Source organism: Mastomys coucha, unplaced genomic scaffold, assembly GCF_008632895.1.
Source record: "Mastomys coucha isolate ucsf_1 unplaced genomic scaffold, UCSF_Mcou_1 pScaffold8, whole genome shotgun sequence".
Classification (NCBI taxonomy): Eukaryota; Metazoa; Chordata; class Mammalia; order Rodentia; family Muridae; genus Mastomys; species Mastomys coucha.
Genome location: NW_022196914.1, coordinates 32,206,617 through 32,231,311, shown reverse-complemented (window position 1 = coordinate 32,231,311; position 24,695 = coordinate 32,206,617). Strand labels below are relative to the sequence as shown.

At 43.5% G+C, this 24,695-nt stretch overlaps 1 protein-coding gene across 1 annotated transcript in view; it reads left to right on the top strand.

Moving 5' to 3' along the window:
- Positions 1-11,158: 11,158 nt before the first annotated feature.
- Positions 11,159-24,695, top strand: part of Adamts16 (ADAM metallopeptidase with thrombospondin type 1 motif 16) — a 118,336-nt gene continuing 104,799 nt past the window's right edge. Inside the window, exons 1-3 of the mRNA XM_031360307.1 lie at positions 11,159-11,246; positions 11,364-11,466; positions 16,369-16,697. Of these exons, the coding sequence (XP_031216167.1) occupies positions 11,187-11,246; positions 11,364-11,466; positions 16,369-16,697 (492 nt within the window). The 5' untranslated portion in view covers positions 11,159-11,186. The remainder of the gene's footprint in view (positions 11,247-11,363; positions 11,467-16,368; positions 16,698-24,695) is intronic.

Sequence of the window (24,695 nt, the reverse complement as noted above, 5' to 3'; positions counted from 1 at the left end):
TGCCCCAGAGTACTCATAGGTTTGAAGCAAGTCCTCAGACTCTTAGCAGGTTGCATGATGAGGCTATAGGTCAGGACTGGCCTCTCAGGCATGCCTCCAGTCCCTTAAAAGAATCTCACAAAGCTGACCAAGAGAGCAGCGAGGATTCATTCACATTCACACTTGGAGGATTTGGAACTATATCTTTTTTTTTTCTCACCCAGAGCTCCTACAAGACAGCTCATCAAACACACACAATCAACACTCCCTACCTATAATGAATTGGATAATTGAATAATATGGCTCAGGAGATCTGTCTTTCCTCTCAAAACCCACAAATTGTAATTAATTTTCTTGGCAGACACACTGAAATAAAGATCTTGAGAGAGACACCATAGCTGCTTCTCTGTATAGGCACAATACACAATCACAGATGTTCTTAAGAAAGGCAGGCAGAGGGATCTAGCCCTAAACCAAGGAATGCTGATGGCCCCTGGCCACCACTATAAGAGGCAACAAACAGGATTTTCCTGGAACCTCTAGGGACACTTTCAGTTCAATGACATGAAACTTTTTGAACCTCTGGCTTCTGGAACTGTTACAGAAATGACTTGTGTTGCTCATAATCATTGAATGTGTTGCCATTTGTTACTGCATTCCTAGAAAGCCATGTGTTTATAGACAATGGCTCATGTAGTCCTCTAGATAGCTACATGAGTTATCAACATCCATAGCTGTTCTAAGGTGTAGAGACTAAAACCCAGGGAGATCCAGAGTCAGAATCCACATTCTGGTCATCTACAAAACAGCTGAGGCCTTGGTCCAGGCAAGTCAGGGCCAGGACTGGGGCTGCCTTTGAGTCTACCCTGTTCCTGTGTGTCCATGTGGTTTTGAAGGTTCAGGACTATATATGTAAGTTACCCAGGATCTAAACTCATGTAAAGCTTTGGTCACTTTCCAGCTGCCCCAGCCAGCCCCAGCCTTCTGTTGAGAAGAATGAATCGATTTGTCGTGTCTGTACAGAGGAGAGCAGGCACATGGGAGAGATTTGGTGAGTGGATATGCTACAAATGATGCATTGTGGCTGTGGCTTGCAGAATGTCAGAGTGCAAGACACCCACAGAGTCTAGTGGACCCTTGGGAACACAAACATTACCCAATTGCCAATGGAGTTGCCAATAAAGAACCATCTGCTTCCTTTGCGTTAAACCTGATCTCAATCTCAGACTTCTCCCTTATAAAATCTTAGTGCACGTGCAGAAAAGCAATACTCACTTTGTATCTTCCAGGCCTTCAAGAAGTGTGCTAGTCAGACTATCCAGAGAGAGACATAAGACCTGTGAAGGGTGCTCATGCCTTCAGTGGGGATTACTGACCGTGAACTTTATAACCTGGTGCAACCTTGTGGGTCATAGCATAAAAACCCACCCAGCTATAGGACTCCTATGCCATTGAGACTTGTGTCAAGAACACAGGGAACCCCAGAGGCCAGAGGTTAAGGCAGACAGTGGAAGGGATTGCTGATTGTAAGAAGAGTCTTACTGTCGGTTCACGCAACCCCCAAGACTTGTAAAGAGAAGATGGTCTTCTCTGGATAGCAGTTGTCTCTATTAGGTAGGGGCTCAAGCCTCAGATCTCCCCTTTGCTCAGAGTTTTGGATTAGCTTCTGCCTGTGCTCAACTGTATTATCTTAGCCTTAGTCTACTCTTGTCCCTTGCTCATGCCTCACTGCTGTTGCATGTGTCATCTTGGCTGTGTTCATTGAAACCAAGGTCCTTGTCAGAAGCCTACTAAGGTCTACAATCACTGCAAGGCCTTTGTGTATGTTAGAAGGCCTCATTGAAGCTACCCAATCTATCTTCCCTTATAGTCAGTCTACTCCGAAGCCAACAAAGGTGAATCTTAAAAGACAGGAAATATGTTGATATAGAGTAGATCAAAGGGCTTAACTCTGCTTTGTGTTCTAAAACATGAAGGTCCAAGAGAACTGCCAAGATTACAGGCGAGGGAAGGGGTCAGGGATTAAATATCTGCAGCAGAGAATCATATTATCAGAGAAACAGTGTCTTCCATGTCACCTCTTCTGTTTGGGGCAGAGAAACTAAAGTTCTAAAAATCCACACACTAACCTACTTGATAAAGTCGGCTGCTTTCTGCCTGCTATGGAAGCAATTTAAGAAGAGCTTGAGAAATATCAGCTTTTCTTTTTAAAATATGACATTTACTATTTATTTGAGAATATCATGCATACTACATATTTTATCATTTTTAACCCTCACTATACTCCCCTTCCTAACTTGTCCCAGATTCACTTCCCACATCTTTCTAGCTCTGTATACACACACACACACACACACACACACACACACACACACAAAATCCAAACAAACAAAAAAGTCTAGTTTGTAGAATAACTTCATCTAACTCTCAATTTTGAATCCATAATTTGAATGTTTCACAGGTGAAATAAACTGCCCCCAAGTGGAATCAGAATGAACAGGAGCCATGAACACTGAGGTTCCCACTGAGCCTGTCCTGAATCTGCCCAGGGCATTAGGTACGGCATGATTGGATTAGCATCGTGGCAAGTCATATTCTCTGCAAGTGCCTGAGTTTCCTAGCATTCCTCACAGAGAGCAGTACTGGTCCTCTGCTTCCATCATTCCTGTGACTCTAGTGTACAATGTTTCCACTTGTTGAAGGTATTTAAGATGATGCACGATGTCAGGAAGACAAAGGAGACTAACCCAACAGCTGAGCAGTTGTCTTCAGCTGTAAAAATGCTCCAGATGCTCCAGAGAAGCAATCTTCATTCTTGAAGGGTCCCTGGAGCTGTTTCCCTGAGTAAACCAATTGTTTGGAGGCAGCACTCAGAGTGAAGGAAAGGCCCCTCTTGGGTGTGTCTCTACTGGTCTGACATGAAAACTTTGTTAACCATTTCATTGACTTTCAAGTAACATGGAATATTTTTCATTGAGAATATTCCACATCCATTAAAGTTGTTTTAGACTCAGTGTTTCATTCTAAGTCCTTTATTAACATTAACTCAATCCATCCTTAAAAACTACCCATGGTATATGTATAGGGACTGTGGATAGGAAGAGAGAAGGAACTGGAGCTGAAGAGGGACATGGAGGGAAAACAGAGAGAGGGGGAGGGGAAGGAGAGGAGGAGGAGGAGGAGAGAGATGAAGGGGGAAGAAGAGGAGGAGAGAGATGGGAAGGGGAATAAAGAGAGGGGGAGGGAGGAGGGAGAAGGGAAGGACCAGTCAGTCTTAGACTGCTTTTAACTCACAGTAAGTTCTGGGATTTTGGTGTGAGCCCACTGCATGCCCATAAATCCAATTTGTTTTTATCACACCCATTATAGAGATGAGAAAAATGAAGACTCCTCCAGGGCTATATACTGTTCTCCATTTTCTTATGTTTACAGAACAAATATAAATTAGCTTAGTACTGTGGAATAGTTTTCTTATGCTTACCTAACAAATAGAAGTTAATTTAATATTACTTAACAATAATCTCACTTTTGCTATAGACATGCATTTTGAATGTATGATTACATTTTACTTCTGAAACAAAATGTAAGACCTTTAAAACCATAGGCACACTGCTTCATAAGTCAGACCCAAGTTTGAACACCTTCTGTGCACACTCCTGCCCTCTCGGTTTTGTTTGCTGGCTTCCTGCCGTAAATTTTATTTCTAAACAGCCTCTTCACGCTCTTGTCTTTCATGTATTCTGTGTGTATTCTTTAATTACTTTGGGGAATTATTCCCAAATACACAGTGGACGGCTGAGCTTAAGTAAGATTTGACCAGGGAGAATCACTGTGGATTAATACTGCTTCTTGATATCAGTGTTAATTTTAAGATGGATTTTAGCCAATTTCTCTTGTTCTTAAGCTCCATAATGCTGATGTTTAGTAGAATTTGACTTCACTTTGCTGCCACATACAGCAAGCGGCTCTACTTTGCTTCTCATCCCCAAGGGACTGTGACACTCTGAAACTGTGAGCCAGAAATCAGTCTTTCCCCCTTTAATTTGCTGTATCATAAAGGAACTGATATGGATGTTCATGGAGAATAATAGTATCAATATATACCCATAGATGGATGTGGCTTTTAACAAAACACAGCAGGATGGAGGTGATCACTGTCCCTCTCCTCTTTCCTTTTCCTTATTCTGCCTTGAAGCTCCACTGGAGAGCCATGGGGTACACTCCCCTGCATCACACAGCTTGTAGAAACTGCTTTGTCAGCAGAACGTGGCAGATGGGTAGAGTGACCATCTCAGACAGAGACTGCTCATGTTTCTCATCCCACTGCTTTCATGGAACCAGGCAACCACCCTGACAATATTCCCATGCCAGCCTGCAGAGTAGGAACAGAACCACAGGCCGAAGTGAAATGCAATAGAGCAAGCCAGATATCCTCTTGCTGGCAGCTCGTTCACATTCCGCTGGCTTCTAGTGTGGTAGCAGCAGATTGACAGAAAGATTCCCCAGTTACTGTTAGCCCTTGGTCCAGTGGGATCTACTAAGCCATCCCTCCTTGCCACCCTCTACCCCCATGATGGACCATATGGCTAGGCTTGGAAGAGCACTGCTGGGTTTTTAACTCTCAAGGTGTTTGAGAGACAGCTCTGTGATACAGTCCACACCTTTAAAGGGGAAGGAGGACATCACTGCAGAGGCACATAGAACACTGGCACAGCATTTCATGCGTGATAGTGGTTATCGCAATTTATGAAGAAAAAGTATTAGAGTAGCTAAGGTGGGACAGAAAGAGGAAGTACGGGGGATACAGGAACAGAAAGAATCCCAAGTCTAGAGTCTGACTGCATCCTCTCACTATCTATGATTCAACAATTTCAACAATGGCTGTATAGTTAGTGTTTGCAGTGGAGTTTGTCAAAGTGGACAATACTCTTTTCATGCAGAGAGATTTCCAAACATGAGGGTTAAAACAACAAGGACTTATACTTAGTTCCTGAGTGAATATGACCTTGATTGTACCCTTCCTCACCTTCCTCATTTCTCAGATACTTTTAAGAAGCTCAGAAATAGCATGGTACATTGTCTCCACCCTAACTTCCTGTAAGAACTTTGTGATGTAGCATTTTACCTTGTCAGCTGCCTATGTTGCCCTATGCTCCTTAGGGACCACCCTGTGAATTCATTGAATTCCTAGTACGTCTTTAAACATGATAACTTCAGAACCTATCAAACTCATATACATCACTAGTATGAAGAAAATGGACTGTGGCCCACATTTGCAACATGGACTCTGAACATGTCCTGTTCATCCGCCACTTAAAGAGCACCTGTGTGTTTTCCTTTTTAAAAAACACTCTTTAATAAATTCTAACTCTACTTCATGCTCTAATTCAAAATTCCCTTCTGCAGTGAAATCATTAATCCCAGAGCCACCTGAGTGGAGGTCTCTGTTAGCACTGCTGGGCTCTGTTTCCTCCTACACCACTGCTTACGTTACTAAAAATCATATACTATTAATATAAACATTTATGGATTGAATACTATATGACTAGTAGTATAGAGAGTGTAATTCGTAGAACACAGTCTAGCACTGTGTAAATTGTTACTATTACTAGAAGTAAGCTTATCCATGTTTAGGTAAAGGAAGGAGATAAATACAAGTGTGGTTCTTTGAACTGGAACCCCAATACTGTCTGCCCTTCTTGCTTTCAGCTTCTCTCTATTCTTTTATCTTCAAACTGTGACATCTCAAAATGAAGAGGAAGGAAAACCTCACCATGTAGTGAGCTGCAGATTGCAAGAATCTAGCGTGGTTCTGTCCTCCCCTCTCAGACAGCAGGACAATTCTGGTTTGTTCCTGAGACCCAGGGATTGCATCCCTATCTTCACCAAAGTGCTGTGGTCAGATAGGGCATGAACAAGGGAGCATGATGAGCTGTGCGTCTAGTGAGGGAGAGCTGTGTGTCTAGGAAAGGAGATCCTATCTGGTGCAGAAGTGAAGTTCTTCAGCATCATGATTTCCAAAGCTATGCTCCCTGTGATTACAGAAAACCCTCAAAAGGGGATTAAAGGTCCCGTGATCACAGGAAGCCCTAACCAATATGATACAGGCTGGACCCAACCCTTATTTTTCCCCAGGCTGAAAAATTTTCATTTCTTTCATAAAAATATTTGTATCTCTTCTTACTATGCTTAATTTTCATGATGAAGGGGAAATTCTATTTCCAGGTTTAGAAAGCAGCCTCTAGTAGGGTCAAAAGAGAGGCTGGGGAGAAATGTCCTGAAGCCTAACCTGGTACAACCTTTCCATGGAACAGGTGGATTTAGTAGTGTCACGTGTGGTAACCTAAACTGTTCTGCCTTATCTGTGGGACAACTACTCACCTGTGACTTGTGAGGAGGAGCCGGATGCTTCTTAGCCCTCCAAACTGCAAGGTTACTCAGCAGTAGCCTGTCTCTGTGCCATTGGCACTGTGCTCTTTCAGTCTGCAGGAAGTGCCAAGTACTGACCCAAATCATTCCGAATAGAATGTGAACTGCAAATCTCTTCTAACAGGACCTGCCCTCAGTTTCCCCTTCAATTAGCTGTGACCATTGTGATCCCAGTTATTTGGGTGACTTCTGTGCAAGGTAGACCATGGACCACAGTACAGACTAAGCAGTCCTTGTAACACACACACACACACACACACACACACACACCTCTGTCAATGCAGTTGTGTGAATGGCAGTTTTGCTTTCCAGGTAATGTGTCTATGTCAGCTTGCATTTCTTGGAATCAAAGCTTATGTGCTTTATTTACAAAAGCCTAATGACAAAGTTAAGTCTTTACTTAAAATGCTGCTCCCTCAGGAAAAAAAAGAAAATGGCTCTGCTTCTCCAGTCTGGAAAGGGGTAAGCAGCATGGCAGAAAGGTCAGCACTTTGCAGCTTCTTTATCCCAGACATTTGGCTGAGCATTTCTGTTTTCTCGTTTTCACTCTCTCAAACGACTTTCTTCCTCCTAAACTGCTAGGAATGGAGCTGTGTCACCCTTCATCCTAGGCAAGGGTCTACCTCCGAGGCCCTCCAAGGACTTCTTAATGAGCCCCTGCTGTCAGGAGGAGACAATGCAGCCCCCCAATTAGAAGAAGCAATGAATCCGAATAGTTCCTCCACAAAGAACCAACAGTAAGCTGGCTGGCCTTCACGGGCCACTGGAGTTAACTGCAGTCATAGACAATTTGTAAACCAACGGGCCAAGTTCCAAAACACCTGTATGCACAAAACCAAGCAGTAGGCAGATTCTGTCCAGGCTGTAGCAGGCTGACCTGCTGTTAAACAAAGGTAAAAACAAAACATGTTCCGGAATGCAGACCCCTGTGTGTGAAGTGCTGGATTCTCAGGAAGCTGCAACGTGAAGGCTGTTTGGGCCCTTACTTTGGAGTGGGACATTTTTGTATTAGAGAAATTCAAATTCTGATTTAAAATTTATGTTCTCTCTATACATTTGGAAGACCAGGCACCAACATTGTAGGGACAAACCCCATGTAGTGTGGGCATTCAACTCCATTCACCCCTTTCAGGGGGACCCATTTCTGTGGTTTACCCCCTTCCCTATCCTTCCTGTGGCTCCTCCCAGGGGTTGGGAGGACTGTGTTACCACACTTCACTTCACACTTCCGACTTCTGACCTTCCACTCTTCGCATTCTCAGTTAGTCCAAGTCGCTGTCCCAGGGGCCTGGTTCTAGCGTGAAGACTGGATCCCTTGCACAGGCAAGGAAAATGGAAAGAGTCTGCTCTAGTAAAGAGCATTGCCTCCGCACAGTGGAAAGAGTCTCATTAAGACTGTGCTAGGTTACATTGGAAGAGTGAATGTATAATTTCAGCCATCTGTCCTCCTTTGTGAGTGTTGGAACTTGGGAAAGAAAGCTCCAGGCATCTCCACAGGACAGTCTGGCTCCCTTCACGTCACTCTGGCCTGGACTGGGGGTACTTAGAATCCCCACTTACCAAACACATGAGGCTTTGCACCCACCCAGAAGAAGCCCTTTGCTTTCTAGGGGGCATTTTGGAGAACTTGGGGTGCTGCCCACCTTGGTGGGTCCCAGCCCATGACTACGAGCATGGACTCTGAGGAGTGAGCTAGGAAGGAGGAGGCGGAGAGGATACAGGCATTTTAAGGCCAGCCTCAAATTCAGAGCTTTGCATAAAAGTTACAAGACTAAGAGCAATACTATTTTATGGTTGCTAGTTATATCTCAACTTGATACAAGTTGGAAAGAAAGAGGGAATCTGGCAAGAGGGAATCTCAACTGAGAAAATGTTTCTACTAGATTGGCTTATAGGCAAGCCTGAGGTACTTTTCCCTACTTGATGATTAATGTGAGAAGGACCAGCTCTGTAGGCTATGCCACTCCTGGGCTGACAATCCTGCTTACTGTAAGAAGGCAAGCTGACCAAGCCAGGAAGAGCAATTCAATAGGGCAGCATTCCTCCATGTCTTATGGACCAGGTTCCTGTCCTGATTTCCCTGGATGTTGTAATACAAGCTGTAAGATGAAATAAATCCTTTGTTCTCCAAGTTGATTTTCCCCAGGGTGTTTTATCCCAGCAACAGAAACCCTAAGACAATGGGTATAAGTATAAAGATTTAGAAGTCAGTTTGACACTATTTACCAGCCGTAGGTTCCTTTTGAGGGCCTCTGACAGCCTCAGCTGAGCTTTCAGAAGGTTTATAGTATCAGGTATGATTTTCTTGGGTGTAGTGGCTCTAAAATCTGACAAGAAAGCATGTGGCTACCTCCATAGCAGCCACACCACTATTGTACTAGTGGGTTATTCTTGCCTGGCAGATTGGTATGATGAATTCATAGCATCCACGGCTGCTTGTGTGAAACCTTCATAAGAGTGGTCTCATCAGAGTTCCATTACAGACAACCCTTATCAGCCCCTCCCCTTCTGTAGGGACTAGAGATAGGTAAAGGTTGTAAGAGTGAGGGAGCCATCTTTCTCAGTGATATAGCCACTAGTACATTGCCCATATTTCAGTAACTAATCACCTGTTCATTCGGGAAGCCCTAATTTGATTCTGTCTGTATCTCTGTCTCTGTCTCTCCTCCCCCCCCCCTTCATGGTTGGATATGATAGGCCCAGGGAGTGGTACTATTAGAAGGTGTGGCTTTTTGGAGTAGGCATGTCACTGTGGGTATGGGCTTTAAGACCCTCATCCTAGCTGCCTGGAAGCCAGTATTCTGCTAGCAGCCTTCAGATGAAGATGTAGAACTCTTAGCTCCTCTCACATCATGCCTCCCTGGATGTTGCCATGTTCCCACCTTAATGATAATGGACTGAATCTCTGAACCTGTAAGCCAGCCCCAATGAAATGTTGTCCTTTTAAAAGTTGACTTGGTTATGGTATCTGTTCACAGCAGTAAAATCCTAACTAAGATACATACACTCTCTCTGCTCTCCCCCCTCTCTTTCACACACACACACACATACACACACACACACACACACACACACATGAGAGAGAGAGAGAGAGAAAGAGAGAGAGAGAGAGAGAGAGAGAGAGACAGACAGACTTGGGAACAATGGAACAAGAGAGACCAGGTGGAACTGAGGGGGGATAAGAGGAGCTAACAGGAGGCTTTAATAAAAGAACAGTGTATGTGCATGGAATTGTAAAGGAATGAAACAATAAGAGGACAAAACTGTACTCTTTGATGATATTTTGCATGCAAACAACTGAGAGAGAGAGAAAGGGAGGGAGCAGAAGAGAGATAGATATGTGTACATGATCAGTTCATCTTGATTCCACCCTGTCCTTTATGAGATGAATGACACTTCAGGCCTATAAAGAGCCATTCCGGGGCATCTCAGCTCAGTGTAGGCTGGGGTGGGCACCTGGAAAATTGCAACCACTGCTTCCCATGCAATCCCCCTTCTCAGCCTTGCCAACCAGGCAAATGGCAGCTATTTGGGAGTGTGGGACCTGAGACCGGCAGAAGGCCCTGGAGGGCAGCTGCTGAGATGGTCAGTTATTGGCAGTCCCAGGTGTAGAAAAATCTACCCATGTGCTCAGTGCTATTATGTACCTATACCCACATTGTGACAGACACTCTCAGTCATTGATGGCCATAAAAGACACTCATACTCAAAAACATACAAAGGTCATGATGGACCAGATGCAGGCCCTGGAGTGAGAGCATTCACTGGTTGCCTTAGATGGACTTGGTCTGGTCTAGGTTGGGGCTCCTAGATTTCCTAATAGGATGCCCTGGGAACCCAGTGATCTCACACTTGCTCTCCCAGCAGGCCAGATAGAGGCTAGGGTGAACCTGAAATAGGCCACTGCTGTCCAATACAAAACTAGAAACATGGGAAAGAAACCCAGCTTCCTCATACCCTGCCCTACCCCGCCCCACCCTGCCCGCCCTGCCCTGCCCCGCCTCCATTCACCCCTTTATTTCACATGCCCCAGGGCAAGTAAGGACTCTCATTCATAAGCAGATCCACTCCTCCCTGTACATCCCCCACTAGAAGGGAAGGCGGGCGCCAGAGGGGTTGTAGTCAGGGAAGGACTAGAGTACAACACCTGCCTGCCCTTATACTGCTCAATCTAGCCCTTAGGTGAGAAGTCTCACAGAGCTGCAGAGGCGGCAGGTGGCAGAGAACTTTGGAATAACACACCAGGACAATTTTTCACAAAAGCACAGGAGTGAGTGGCTTGGTACTACTGTGTCCTGGCCTTGTCTCTATCCCAAAGTTCTCATGTTGGTGGACAAAACACCCTCCTACTGGGTTATAGGTGTGAAGGATGCCCAGTACTTATCATGGATCTGCTTCATCTCCTCTCCCTGCCACTCCTTCCTGACCCTCCTCCTCCTGGTACCCCTCCTCCCTGCTTTACTCCCTCCTCTATCCCCTCCCCTCTCCTCTCCTTTGCCCTCCCTAGCCCTGCCCTCTTATTCCCTACCCTCCTCCCTGCTGTCCCATGGTTGGGGCGGGTGTTCTGGCGCCCCCGCCACCACTGCCACTCCACCCCCTGGTGCAGAGCGAAGCTGCAGTGATAACTCTGACGCGCATGGTGGAGTCGCTGCCTGGAACCCCTGCGATTTTGCTGGGTCGGTCCTCTGCACCCTAGTACACTGCTAACACCAGGACTATCCAGTGACCCAGTCTAGATTGCTGAGCTGAGTCCTGCGAGCCCTCGGGAAACCGGGGCCATGGAGCCCCGTGGTTGCGCTGCTCTCTGGGTGCTGCTGCTGGCGCAGGTCTGTGAGCAGGTGAGTGGTGCTAGGGCCAGCAGAGTCTCTGACGGTTGAAAGTGCATTCTGCCTGCCCTTGGCTGAGCTCTGCAGTGCCCGCATTCTCACTGAGGTGTCCTCATTTTTTTTTTCTAGCAAACACCTGCGTGCGCTCTGGGACCCTCAGCTGCAGTATCTGGGTGCCCGGGAGACCTGCATCCTCCCCCATCCTCGGAGTCGGACTGGCTAGAAGCCGGCGGTAAGTTCGCGTGGTAGGGGCTCTCCGTTCCTCACAGGTAAGCGGCCGGCAACCTCCCTATGCTTGTCTGAAAGCCTCCTGGGGCTCAGGAAGCCAAAAGCTTTGAAGATGCGATCTTGCTTTTTCTTTTCATTTTGAGCACACGCTCACGAATGACTTCTGACCAATGTCTGTATCGTATTTCCTAGTAAAATGGTAATGGCTAGCCAGTGTTACACTGGAGAAGGGGTGATATATCTCAGTGTAGGAAGACTCTCGATCACTTTATGTATTAATACAATGAACGCATCATTAATGCATACACCAAATCTATCTTAAGCAACGTAGTCCCACTCCAACATCTTTCCCCCTCGCCTTTCTTTCACATTGAAGCCGTCTCCACTTTGACTGTCCCAGGAGGAGATAGAAGGGACCTCGTTAATATCACTAGCACAGTGGACATCCCAAGGAATGTTAGTGCTGTGTCCTTGGACCTCCTTGGACATGAACTCGAATCCGAGCCTTCTGCAAGGTTCAGTCTCCTCAGTGATTCACAAGTGGCTTTCCCCTGTGAGGTGTCCTAGCAATGGCACCTGATGACTGAGAGAGCAGCTCGGAGGTTCTACTCCTCACTGGGTCCGCAGCAAAGGCAGGATTTTACTCACCCTGTCTTTTCCTGGGATGAATTAGCTTGAAAGTTTTAGCAGAATTGGCGAGCAGAGGCGAGCCAGGTTTAATCTTCTTGGAGGAATTTCAGAATATGTACACGATTGGAGAACTGACACTTCGGAAATCTCATTATCACTTTCTTCATCACGATAAACTTACAAGAACTGAATTCCTCCTACTGAATACAGGAGTTAAGAAGGGATGAGTCTCGACCATAGGACTCTGAGTGCCACTGGAGGGCGCCAGACGCAAACAGTACAGTGGTTTAGACTCTGCAAGAGAAAGCTGACTGTATGTGAAGCACACCCTCTGTCACCTGCATCTCCAACCCTCTTCTGATCCTCTTCGAATTCTGAAACTTCATGGCCTATAGGATGTGTTCATGATCTCTAACTTTGGACTTTGCTCTACTTTAAGAATAAAATTTTTAAAAATCCATAGATACTCAAGATATTTTGGACATATAGTTATTATGTGTGGCACTGTAGAGGTCAGAGGACAACTTGTGGGAGTCCAGAGATCAAATTCTGGTTATCATGCTTAGTGTGGAGCAAGCTGAGCAACCCAGCCACCCCTCTCGGGACATGTTTATTGCACTAATGAAGTGTTATCCAAGATGATAACGTTACAGACAGGACAATATTCAGGAAGAGAAGATAAGCTTAGTGCCTGAGGCCACAGGCAGGTTTCTCATCCCAAGGGCAGTGTTTCCATGGGACTCACCTGGTCAGAGGGTGCACAGAGGGTGTGAGTCCTTGCAAGGTGGTGATAGTTTTATGGAGTCAGGATACTTTCACCCCTTTGCGGTTATCAAAAGAGAAAGACAAAGTAGACAACAGTTACACAGCAGAGGCAAGGTGTGGCAGACGGAGTAACAGCCAAGAGCACCTGTGACCTTTGGATCTGCATAATTGTGCACGGCCCATCTCCACAATACAAGATAATTTTTTAAATTAACTCTTTAGAGCTGTTTTGAGTTTGTCCTAAAGTGAGACCTGTAAGGATTCTGGCTATTTTTGCTGCATGTGTGAAGTAATTATGCAGAAGAGAAGAGAGCTGCGTGCACCCTTTGTGGCAATGACAGATAACTAAATTGCGATCAATTGGATTATCAAGCATGAAGGTATCGATTTACATTTTGACGACTCTTTATTGCTTTTTATTTCTTGTTTCCTCAATGGTTTCCTTCCGTATTTGTCATTGTAATAGCAGCCATTGGTTCTGTTAAGAGCACGGCACAGATTTTTAGCCTTTTGAAAACTTTGGGCTTCTAGATCTCAAGGCAAAGTTCAGAAGTTCTTTAGGCTTTTAACTGAGGGCTAGAGAGACCGCTCAGAGGCTGAGTGTGCTTGTTACCGCTGCTTCCCACCTCTGCCTCCCTCCATTCTCATTCATTTCCCTAGGTAGTCTCATTTCTAACTTAAATATTATATATAAATATGTTGTATACATGTGTACAAACTATCAGCTCCCCAATAAGAAAAAGTGGTATATTTGTTTTTCTGCCTCTTATTTTACTTACTTTGATAATCTATGGTTACATATATATTTTTTCCTGCAAGCAAATGACTTGGCTCTTTATTCCTTCTCCTGTGTGTGTGTGTGTGTGTGTGTGTGTGTGTGTGTGTGTGTGTGTGTGTTTGTGCCTGCCTGCCTGCCTGCCTGTCTGTCTTTGTGCCTGTCGTTTTCCATATCTGTTCACATGCTGACTAACACCTAGGCTGATTCCATAACTTGGCTACTGTGAAAACTGTCCAGTGTCTCTGTCATATGCTGATTGTAGTCTGTTGACTAGATCTGAATTGGTGTGGTTGGCTCTCTATATGCATGGAAGCTCACTAATTAGGCTAACAACATGGACTTGTGCCTCTTGTTTTTATCCCATTACCTCTGAAGGAGGGGGAAGTAGCCAGAACTGATACTGAATCACATGAGGATTCAGAGGTGCTAACTAAAAATACCCCAGCAAACCTGCCTGCCCCACAGAACAGAGGGCAGTGGAGGAGTCACCTGAGGGACACTGCTTTACTGCAAACCACCAGAGTGAGAGCAATGGATACATCTACATTCTCTCTTCAGACCTGTTGAGTCCTGCTGTGCTTCTCTGCCCCCCTTCATCATATACCAGGTTGCCTGATCCTCCATAATCCTCCATAAAATGTTATAGAAGCCAGAGTGTCTTACCCTACCAAAGCTAAGTTGCCTGCTCTGGTGCAGATGCCTGTCAGAGTCTGCTAACTCACCTGCAGAGCCTGCTGCCTCCCTCTCTGCTACCTAGCCAGCCAGCTGTTCCCACTTGTACAGTAGGGCTAGATGTATAGATGAAGTTTGGAACTGGAGAGAGACACACCAAAGCTTTGGACTAGAAGAAGAGGGAAGTCTCCATAGCAAAAGCTCTGGCCTTATGCTATGACATATGGCAGCCACAGGAGCCAAAGTCTTGGTGCCCTCCAGTCCTCAACTTTACCATGGTTGTCAGCAGGAGAGAAGCCCATCAGGGTGCCCTGCCTCTGATCTCCAACCTTCCCTGACTCTCTTAAACCCAACCACATGGGTTTGTGGCACGTCAGTGGCCACTGTCTGAGCTTCTGTTATACCTCTCTATTGCTTGTCAAGAGAGAAGAGCAGCACACAGACAAGTGCCTGTGACTACTCAAAATAAATTGGCGATAATTACCTGGATATCGCTTACCTATACTCAAGCCACATTTTATACATGAGTCTGAAAAATGTGTCCACTCATGCTGAGTCAGAAGCAGAGTCCTGGTTACAAACCATTTAGTAGAGCTTGCATCTTAAGAGACTGGTGATAGTCCAGAGAGGAAATATGTGTTTAGAATGTTGGAATTGGTCAAACTCCAAATGTGCTGTGTCTCCAGTCTGCTGGAGGATATTTAGGAGGATAGCCTGCTAAATTGTCAGGTTAGGTCCCTCTGGTCCCTGTTTGAAGTGATGGGCTTTGCAAAGACACCTCACTGTAAGTTCAGAGAAAGACCTGACACCATGCTGGCCTGATGTGTTTATCAATTAGGGGAAAAAAAATTAAAGGCACAAAACCCAGCCAACTTTCATATACAATTGGACACACGCCATGCTTAATTACATATTTCAAAGACATAAAACAAGCTAGCTAATCTCAAACTAAAAAAAAAAAAAATTATTAACCTTGGCCTTGACAAAGCTACCTTGGCCACAGGTCTCTGCTGATAACATGACTGAGCAGCCAGCTGTGACCCTGATCTAGAAGCCCTGCCCTTGGCTCCTCCCTCCTGGAAAGAGCTATCCCTGGATTGTGGACACAGAGAAGATACTGGAAATGTTGGTGATGAGTAGGGAAACATCTGTTTATCATCTTAAAAATTAAAAAAGATGGTTTCCCGAAATGGCAGAAAACATTTCAATATACGTAGGATCAGAAAGCACTTAGCTCAGTAAGCCTTCTCTGCTTTTTGTGGAGGGTAGTGACTCTGGGTACTGGACTAGAAGACGCTGTAGTCTCAGCCATGTAAGTCTGACAGAGTCTGGGGGTTTCTTTTACTTGTTATAAGTTGTTTTGGTTGAATGCTCTTCAGACCAAGACACCAGAGAATATAATGGTAAGACCTGACCCAGGGATGTGCTCCCAATGATGTCACAAGAACCCAGCTGGACAAAAGGGCAACATGCAAGTCCATGGTGGCGCAGGGGTGCAGCACATGAGCATTTTTCTATAGTGATCTGTAAGTCCTGGCATGTGACTCTAGTCCACATTACCTCCTGTGTGTTCAATGATTTCAGAATTAAATAAATAGCAAGACTGACCATCATGGTTTTTGTTTTTGTAAATTTAATTACAGCACATGAGGCCTTGTCCGTTCAGTGAAGGTTTTAATACAAAACATAAAATGTTTGGAGAAAGGAAGGCCTCACAACTTTTATACAACATAAGACCCCCTTTTCATTTCCACCCAGTAAGAGGTGATGGGGTAATTTCAACATCCACGAAGTCTCAAATTCACGTGGAGAGATAAATAACAGAGCTGAAGGAGGAAACGTTGGAAGCACACTTCAGATAAATCTCTGCTGCCATAACACTTTATTACTGACACAGCAAATTCTACTACTCATAAATGAAGGAAAAAAAATACCACATCAAAGGAGAGCTGCTCCTTCAGGATTACACTTCATTATTTACTCACAGAACAGCTGTCACGTGCAGTCACTGTGAGATATTTCTCAGAACCCTGAAATGACTCAGCCTCTTCTCTGTTTCAGAGTATGACCTGGTGTCTGCCTATGAGGTGGACCACAGTGGGGATTATGTATCCCATGACATCATGCACCACCAGCGGCGGCGGCGGAGAGCTGTGGCCCAGCCAGGAGGAGATACCCTGCACCTAAGGCTGAAGGGCCCCAGGCATGACCTCCACCTAGACCTGAAAGCTGCCAGCAACTTGATGGCTCCTGGATTCATGGTGCAAACTCTGGGGAAGGGAGGCACCAAGTCTGTACAGATGTTTCCTCCAGAGGAGAACTGCTTTTATCAAGGATCCTTAAGGTCTCAGGGGAATTCTTCAGTGGCTCTTTCTACCTGCCAAGGTTTGGTGAGTACGGACAGCATTGGCTGTCCACATGACATGAGGTGACAATGTGGGGGAGGCAGAACCAGGTTCCTGGAGAACAATTTTACTTGTTCTGTTAAAGCCGTAGACATTTCTGTGATCTGTGACAGCAGGTAGAAATTGACAAGTAAATCTTTAAAATATTCTGTGCTGTATTCTTGGGTCAATAGAATGAATGATATTTGCACTCACTGTTTGGTGTTCTAGAAAACTTTAAGAATACTTGTTTTTGAAAGAAACATACATAAGAGATTGTGGCCAGGTCTGAATACATTAATGTTTTCTTTTTATTGTTAATTTTGTGTGGGTACCCACAGTGGAAACTGGATAAATTGTCGTTGTTTTGAATGTGTTAATGTGTTAATGTTGTCTTGGGTATTTGTTGGGATGTGTGCAACTATTAGAATGCTATGTCTGCCATCTTGACAACGGCTATGTGCTTATACATCAGAGAATTTATCCATGCTGAGACCGTGCTGCTCTTCTCAGACTGGGAATCTTTCTAGGTGCTTTCTGATCTCTAGGTATCTAACCAGATATTTCTCCCAGCTTCGGGGAGCTCAGAATAAAAACCACACGACCCAGCTGTCTTTTGTCTTCTTGATGTGGCAAAAGTGATTTTAATAAATATAGTTTATTTTGTCTCACCCTTGTCAGTGCCAGGCATCATATTGGAGGAGTCATAGTTAGAAGAAGCTGGTGACATTACATATCAATCAGGAAGTTGGGAGAGATGAATCCCTGTAGCTACTCAGCTTGCTTTCTCCTTTTTGTATAGTCTGGGTCTCCTGCCCATGGATTAGTGAAACCCAATTTTAGAATGAGTCCTCCCTCCTCAGTTAACCTAATCTAAGTGGTCTGTCTCAAAAGTGGCCAGAAGTATGCTTCCATGGCAACTCTTAATCCTGTCAAGTCGAAAATCAATATTAACCTTCACTGCAGTTATTTGTTAGAATTATTCAGGCAGAAATCTGTGGATTTTCTTAAGGTAAGTTCATATTTTACAAGAAGTACTATTAGGGATGAATGAGTAAAGTGGAATTTAGGGGATTGAAAATTATTTATAGTCAAAACATTGATTTAAACAAAAGATTTTGCACTGATTGCATCTCTAAAAAAGGTTTCTACTTAGTCTTATTTTGAATATCTTCTTTGGGAAGGTAGAATTCTTTCATCTCAGCAAAAAAATCTGTGTATGTGTGTAAGAATGGTATATGCTTAAAGGCTGTGTTCATATATCCATGGCTAACTCCTTATAGTACTTAAGCACATGCAAATGCTTTTAAATGCTTTTGAAATACTAATAGTCTGTTTCTGATGAAATTTGATATGAGCTGATATCATGCTTTCTTCTTTTGTAAAAGACTTTTGGTTAGAGGGTAGACATAAGGAGTTGCCTGAGCTAGTGTGGTGGTTACTTGGCATTCTTGATAAGCATGAGGAAACATGGATGATTTACTCCACACTACCAAGAAAAATAAATCATCTGTAATTAAAGACCCAAACATCTCAGGTAATACCCAAAACATTAAGACATCCTTGGCTTTGTTCCCGAAAGATGTAATCCAGAAAAGAAAGTATCTGTAACTCATGCCTTCTAATTTCAGTCACCAGTGGGTTTGGCCATAGAGAATGGGGAATGTACTTCCAGTTAGCACTGGAGATGAAGGCTCACTGGTAACCTAGAGGTTCCCAGCAACAGAGCTCTCCCAGGTAGATGAGTTATTCTATGGAATTTGCACATGAGTCTAAGTACGTGGGAGAAGTTTGAAATTTTTGACTCTCTTTGAACTTGATGGGAGTTAACAGCAACAGTTGTAAATGCACTTCGATGGAAGATAGAGAAGTGATAAAGGTAGACCAAAAGGCTTTCTTTGGGCAATAAACAATGGAAGCTGATACTAAGACCATGAGAATGTGCACCTTCTAAATGCACACAATGCAGCTTTTCTTTCTCTCCTAGCAAAAGAATCAGGTGTGTGATGTCATAAAGGACAAATTAAAGGCATTTTAAACAAAACCACACAGTCCTCCATCTTTACACAATACAACCAGGGAACTGGTCCCCAAGGAGCTGTGTGCTGGCTTGTTTTATGTCTGCTTTATACAAGCTGGAGTTAGCTGAAATTTACAAAATGCCTCCATATGATTCAGCTGTAGAGCATGTTCTTAATTAGCAATTGATGAGGGAGGGTCCAGTTCTTAGCAGGTGGTGCCATTCTTGGACTGGCTTCTGTAAGAAAATGGGCTGATCAAGCCATGAAGATCAAGCCAGCAAGCAGCACTATGCATGATAACTGCTTCAGCTCCTGTCTTCAGGTTCCTGCCCTCTTTGAGTTTCTGTCCTGACTTTCCTCATTGAAGGACTACTACCTAGAAGCATACACCAAACAAACTCTTTCCTCCACATCTTGCTTTTGGTCACGTTCTTTTGTCACTGCAATAGAAACTTCAACTAAGGCAAGCTGTTAAGTCTGCTGTGTGTTCCTGATTGTGGATGCTCTGTCTTTCAAGTCTGGGCACATTGAATGACAGCTCCTTTCCTATCCATTAGCATATCAACTTTCATATTTAACCGGAGTCTGTGGTCCATCTCAGCCCTCAGATGAACTCTCTAGTTTTCTTTGCTCTTTATACTGAGGATAGAACTGGGTCCTCCCTGCTGCCAGACAAATGCTGTCCCTGTGAAATACCAAAAACTAGAGCTGAGGTTGTACAGGGCTTCCCCCACTGACTCCACTCATGCTGCTCTCTGATGGAAATGTGGAGAGAGAAGAACATTGTGCTGTTTTCTTGATGTGGAGCCAGGGCTCAGTGACATTCACCCACAGTCAGCAAGGAAAGGAGCAATAAGCTCTGATTTGCCTCTCAAAGAGGTCTGAGACAGGGGATTTTGTGGGGTAAGAGGAGAAGCTGCTGTTGGTTGGATGACGAGGTCAGGCTTTAGACTCCTTTGTTCAAACATAGATTATCTCTGTGGTTTTACACAGGCCTGTCAGATTCTACTGGGGAAATTCTGAGGCTGCAACAGCCAAAGGCCTTTACATGGACAGTCCAATCTCTGCACATAGCCAGTCTTATTGAGATAGCTCTAAATTGTGCTCCAGTGGTATCTGGAGGCCTTTTCTGGAAAGACAGCTTAAGCACTTAGTTATTTAAAGGATTTATGTCTAGTGCTTATAGGCCATAACCATTGACTTCATTATCATCCATACTTTGGCTGAGCTCAGGAGATATACTGAAGATGATATCTTGTCTAGTAGAAAATGCTGCGTGCCTCCTGCTTATAACACAGAGGATAAAAATACTATTTTTCATTAAAAAACACGCTGCTTAAGAATGTAGCATGTCTACCACTCAACTAGAGAAAATGGTATATGGCTATAAGAAAACATGATTTTCACATATATATGTGTAGATCCACTGTCCCATCTGCCTCCACCCTCTGGGTTTGAACTTGGAAACATTCTCATCACAGTGCTCTAGGGAATGAAGACCACAGTGAAAGTTCATTGATTGTGTTGTCCTGTTGGCAATAAATACATACTCACCAGAAAAAGGGTGAAAACATAATCACCAGAAAAAAAAGGATGAAAACATACTAGATAAAAGGGATGAAATATGAGCAGTTCTTCAAAAGTTGCAATCAGAGCAGTGGGTCCTGGGACAAGAAAACATCAGGTGAATAAATTGCTTCCATTGAGTTGGCTATGCCCACATCTGTGAGAGACTATTTTGATTGGAGATTGATGTGGGAGGGCCCAGTCCACTGTAGCTGGCACCACCCATAGGCAGATGGGCCTGGGCTGTGTAGGAGAGAGCATGACATGAGCTCCAGGGCAAGCCAGGATGCAGCATCCATCCATGATTTTCTACTTGCACTCCTGCTTGAGTTCCTGTCTTGCTCACCCTTGGAGTCAGGCTGCAACCTGAATGTGGAAGCTGAAACAAACCCTTCCCCACCAAGTTGATTTTATTCCATGTTTTATCATAGCAACCACAAAGCAATCTAGAATGGTTTCAGTAATGAATGAACCTTCCAGCATGGTCCCTCTACAACTTACCTACTCTGCATCCTAGGAGATGCTTGCTGTCTGGTGTGAAAGACAAGAGAATGGGTGACTCCCCCACAGGTCAGAAAACAGGAAGTGTGGATGTAAGAAGTCAGCCCATCCTGGTAGGAAGAAGGCAAGGTCCAAAAACCACGTCCAAGCTCCAGTTTCATGTAGAGTTTGGTTGTTTTGACCAGAGATGGAGACATGACAAGCATGTGTGTGAGGCAGCTGCTAACACATCTGAACTATGGAGTCCTGTGATAGTACCATCTGGGAACTCGACTTATTTTTACATATTAAATTTAAGATTACACTCGACAAGGTCTCAGAGTACTAAAATCATTTCTAGACATCTTGGTTCTGTTTCCAAGTATTTTGATTAGAAGTATGTTTCTCTAAATAAACATATCTTCTTTACAGAGATATATGCTACATTACATTTTCTATCAAAGGACATCACACATCTGCTGTCCTGTATGCTGACACTCAGTAGGCATCTTCTGCCACACTGACAGCATAAGAAGCATCTTGAAGTGTTTAGTAAGCAGACTTCCTGAGCAAGAGTTAACACTGGAAATGCAGTAGTAAGAGTAATAATCACTTAGAGAAAGTATGTGTCCATGTATCTGTGTGTCCATGTCTGTGTAACTTACTAAGTCAGAGATAAATACTTCCTGCTTGGTTTAAGATCTTACTGTATATACATACATAACCACTATATACATGTAGCTTGGAGTCTTCTCACTTAAAAATGTGCAGTGCAGGGTGTTTTAATGCAATCAGAGTTGTGCAGCTAACACCACAACTCTAACCAGACCCAGATATATCAACCTTCCCAAAACCCTTCATGCGGTTTGCCCCCATCCCTGGTCCCCAATCCTGACTTCTATCAGTCCCTGTGTGTACCTACCCTGTTGTGTCTAGAAAATGTTGTTTTTTCACAGTCATTCACTGCCTTTGGGTCTCACAATTTTCAGCCCCCTCTTCTGTAATAATCCCTGGGGTTTGAAGGAGGAACCTGATGTGAAAATTCCCCTTAGGGATGAGCACTCTGCAGCCTCTTATTCTCTGCTCATTGACCAGATGTGAGTCTCTGTTGATCTGTTGATTGTCATCTACTATAAATGCACCCTTCTCCATTGAGGTTGAGAAATGCACCGACATAAGACGTTAGGAGTTGGCTTAGTGCTGAGTGTATTTAGCACAGTAAGAGCATCTCTTCTAGGATCTATGACCTTCCTAGTTCATGACCTTGTCAGATATGCCAGGATTTTATAGACTGCCCTACACATCATGCAAGAGTACTTCTGCTCTCATCTCATAACCTCAAGTTGTTTTTACTAACTAAAATTATTTTCATTAAAATAATTGTTTTTCAAACTTAAAAAACAGAAATATTAGCTCTGGCATATAGTACTTTGCCAGAATATGTTCCAGAATATGTGCCTATCACACCCACATCCAAACTTGAGAAACACCACTATCAAAAGAGAGATGGAGAGGGAAAATGAGAGGGAGGGGAGAGGGAAGGGAAAAGAAGTGGGAGGGGGAAAGGAAAAGAAGAGGGAGGGGAAGGGGAGGAGAAGAGTAGGGGAAGGGGAGGGGGAGAGGGAGAGAGGAAAAAAGAGAAGGGAGAGGGAGGGAGAAGGGAAAGAGAAGAAGGGAGAGGGGAAAGGGACAGGGAGTAAGAGGGAGAGAGGAGGAGATTGAATATGTTCTACATTTATTTTGGTGTACACATAAAGACAAAAAAATGTTTTATAATCCATTCCAGCTGATATCTTTCTACAACTAATGCTAAACACTCCAAATTCCACTTTGAAGTCTGTAGAGTTTATCAAAACTACTCTAGAAGCTCTAATAGTCAATACTTCCAAAAGAGTTTGTTTAGAAATCTGTCTTGTTGGATATGATAAGAATAGATTTTCTTAAAGGATTTCAGCTAGTTCTGTACTTGAATTGGCCTTTTATATAAAAAGTTAATATAATTTCTTAATGATATTATGGCATAATGTTTGCATGAAATTTAGTTCCCCTGATATAAAACATTATTTTTTGTTTTGACATTGCAGTGTAGAGTAAGTATCATTTCTCCTAAAAATTACATTACTCTCTTGCTTTCAAAAATATTTCAAAAAAACATAAATGTCACAAGAGCTCTGGTACTTAAAAGTCTCCTCACAGGGTTGGAGAGTAGCTTGGGGAACTGGTTTGAATTGTACTCAGTTGTATTTCCAGCCACAAGCTCCAGGAATTCCCTGGAAACTCCAGCCATTGAGAGATTTTTCTACAGCAGCCAATAAATCCTAGAAAATGCTGAAGTTCTGCCAAACTTTCAACTGATGGAAAAATGTTCTTGGGCCAGGAAAATGAGAAAGCAGGAGTAGAAAGCAAGGAATCAGCATAGAGGACAGTCAACAGAGATGATACATGTTCTGAAACGTTGCCTGGTAACAGCATCCACAGATACCTACTGCATCTTGGGAGGAGGTGACTCTGCTCAAAGTCAGCTATAACAAAGTTTGTAAGACAATTGTGGGAAAATACTGGGTGGCTTCAGAAACATCTACTGGTTACATACGAATAGATACAATGTAAGAAAATGTTTGACTTTTTTGTTTGCTTTAGAGATTATAACTTAATTACGTTTTTTCCTACTCTTTTCTTCTTTTAAACCCTCCTCTATAATCCTCCCTTGCTCTCTTTCAAATTCATAGCCTCTTTTTTCCTTAATCGTGTGTGTAAATATACATATTGCATATATGTAAATATGTACGTGTATATGTAAATTTATGTGCATATATATGCATATATATTTCTTACTACAACCTGTGCAGTGTACAATCTACATAATATTACTTGTATATATGTTTTCAGGACTGATAAGCACTTGGTGAGCTCTCCCCTGGAGAAGACTACCTCTCCCACTCCCTGCTTTCCTTAGTTGCCTGTAATTCTTTGTGCAGAGCTGAGGCCTCAAGGGCTTTTCCCTTCCACTTTGATGTGTCCATCCATGGGTGTCATTATTGTTCATGTTTTTCTAGTCATGTTGATTGAACTTTATGGGTATAGGAAACATAATTTTACAGCAAACTCCCTGATTCTGTGACTATTATACTCTTTCTGCTCTTTCTTTGGCAGTGTTCCCTAAGACTTTGGTGCAAGAGTGTTTTGTAGATATAGTCATTTGGGATTGGACTCCACAACTCTGCATTTTGATTGGTTGTGGTTTTCTGTAGTAGTCTCCATTTGTCGAAAAGAGAAGTTTTCTTGATGATTATCTGTGGTTATATGGACAAATATTTATAGATTGTTGTTAAGGATTATGTTGGTGTAGTAATTTGGTGGTTGTAAATTATCCTCTAAAAACCATGACTCCCATAGCCTGAGTATCCAGCAAGGTTTCCAGCACCAAGCATGGCTTCCTTCTTTTGGGGGAAGGTAGGAGGGAGGTTAACTTCAATAAAAAAGACATTGGTTGCCCTCAAGATATGTGTGCCTCTACTGCACCCTTAAATTGAAATAAATTTATGTGCAAATCGCCAGAAGTAGATTAAAGTCATGTTACATGAGATAACCTTTTGGGTTTCAACATATTGCAGGTGTTTCTAGAGGCTTAACTGTTGATGTTAAGTCAGTTTCTACCTCTCATCCCCAGACTCTCAGAAATAAGACTGGGACTCAAAATATATTTACAAATACCTTGGCCATATAGCTAGGCTCTTCTCTGACTAGATATGACTTAAAATATCTCATTTATGTTTGCCTATATTCTGCCATATGGTTGATTAACTGTGCTCAGGTACATGCATTCATCTCCTCACATTTTCTCAATGAATCTCTTACCTGACTTTATTCCAGAATTCTCTTTTATTCCAGAATTCTCTCCTCCCAGATGTCCCACCTCTATTTCCTGCCTAAGCCA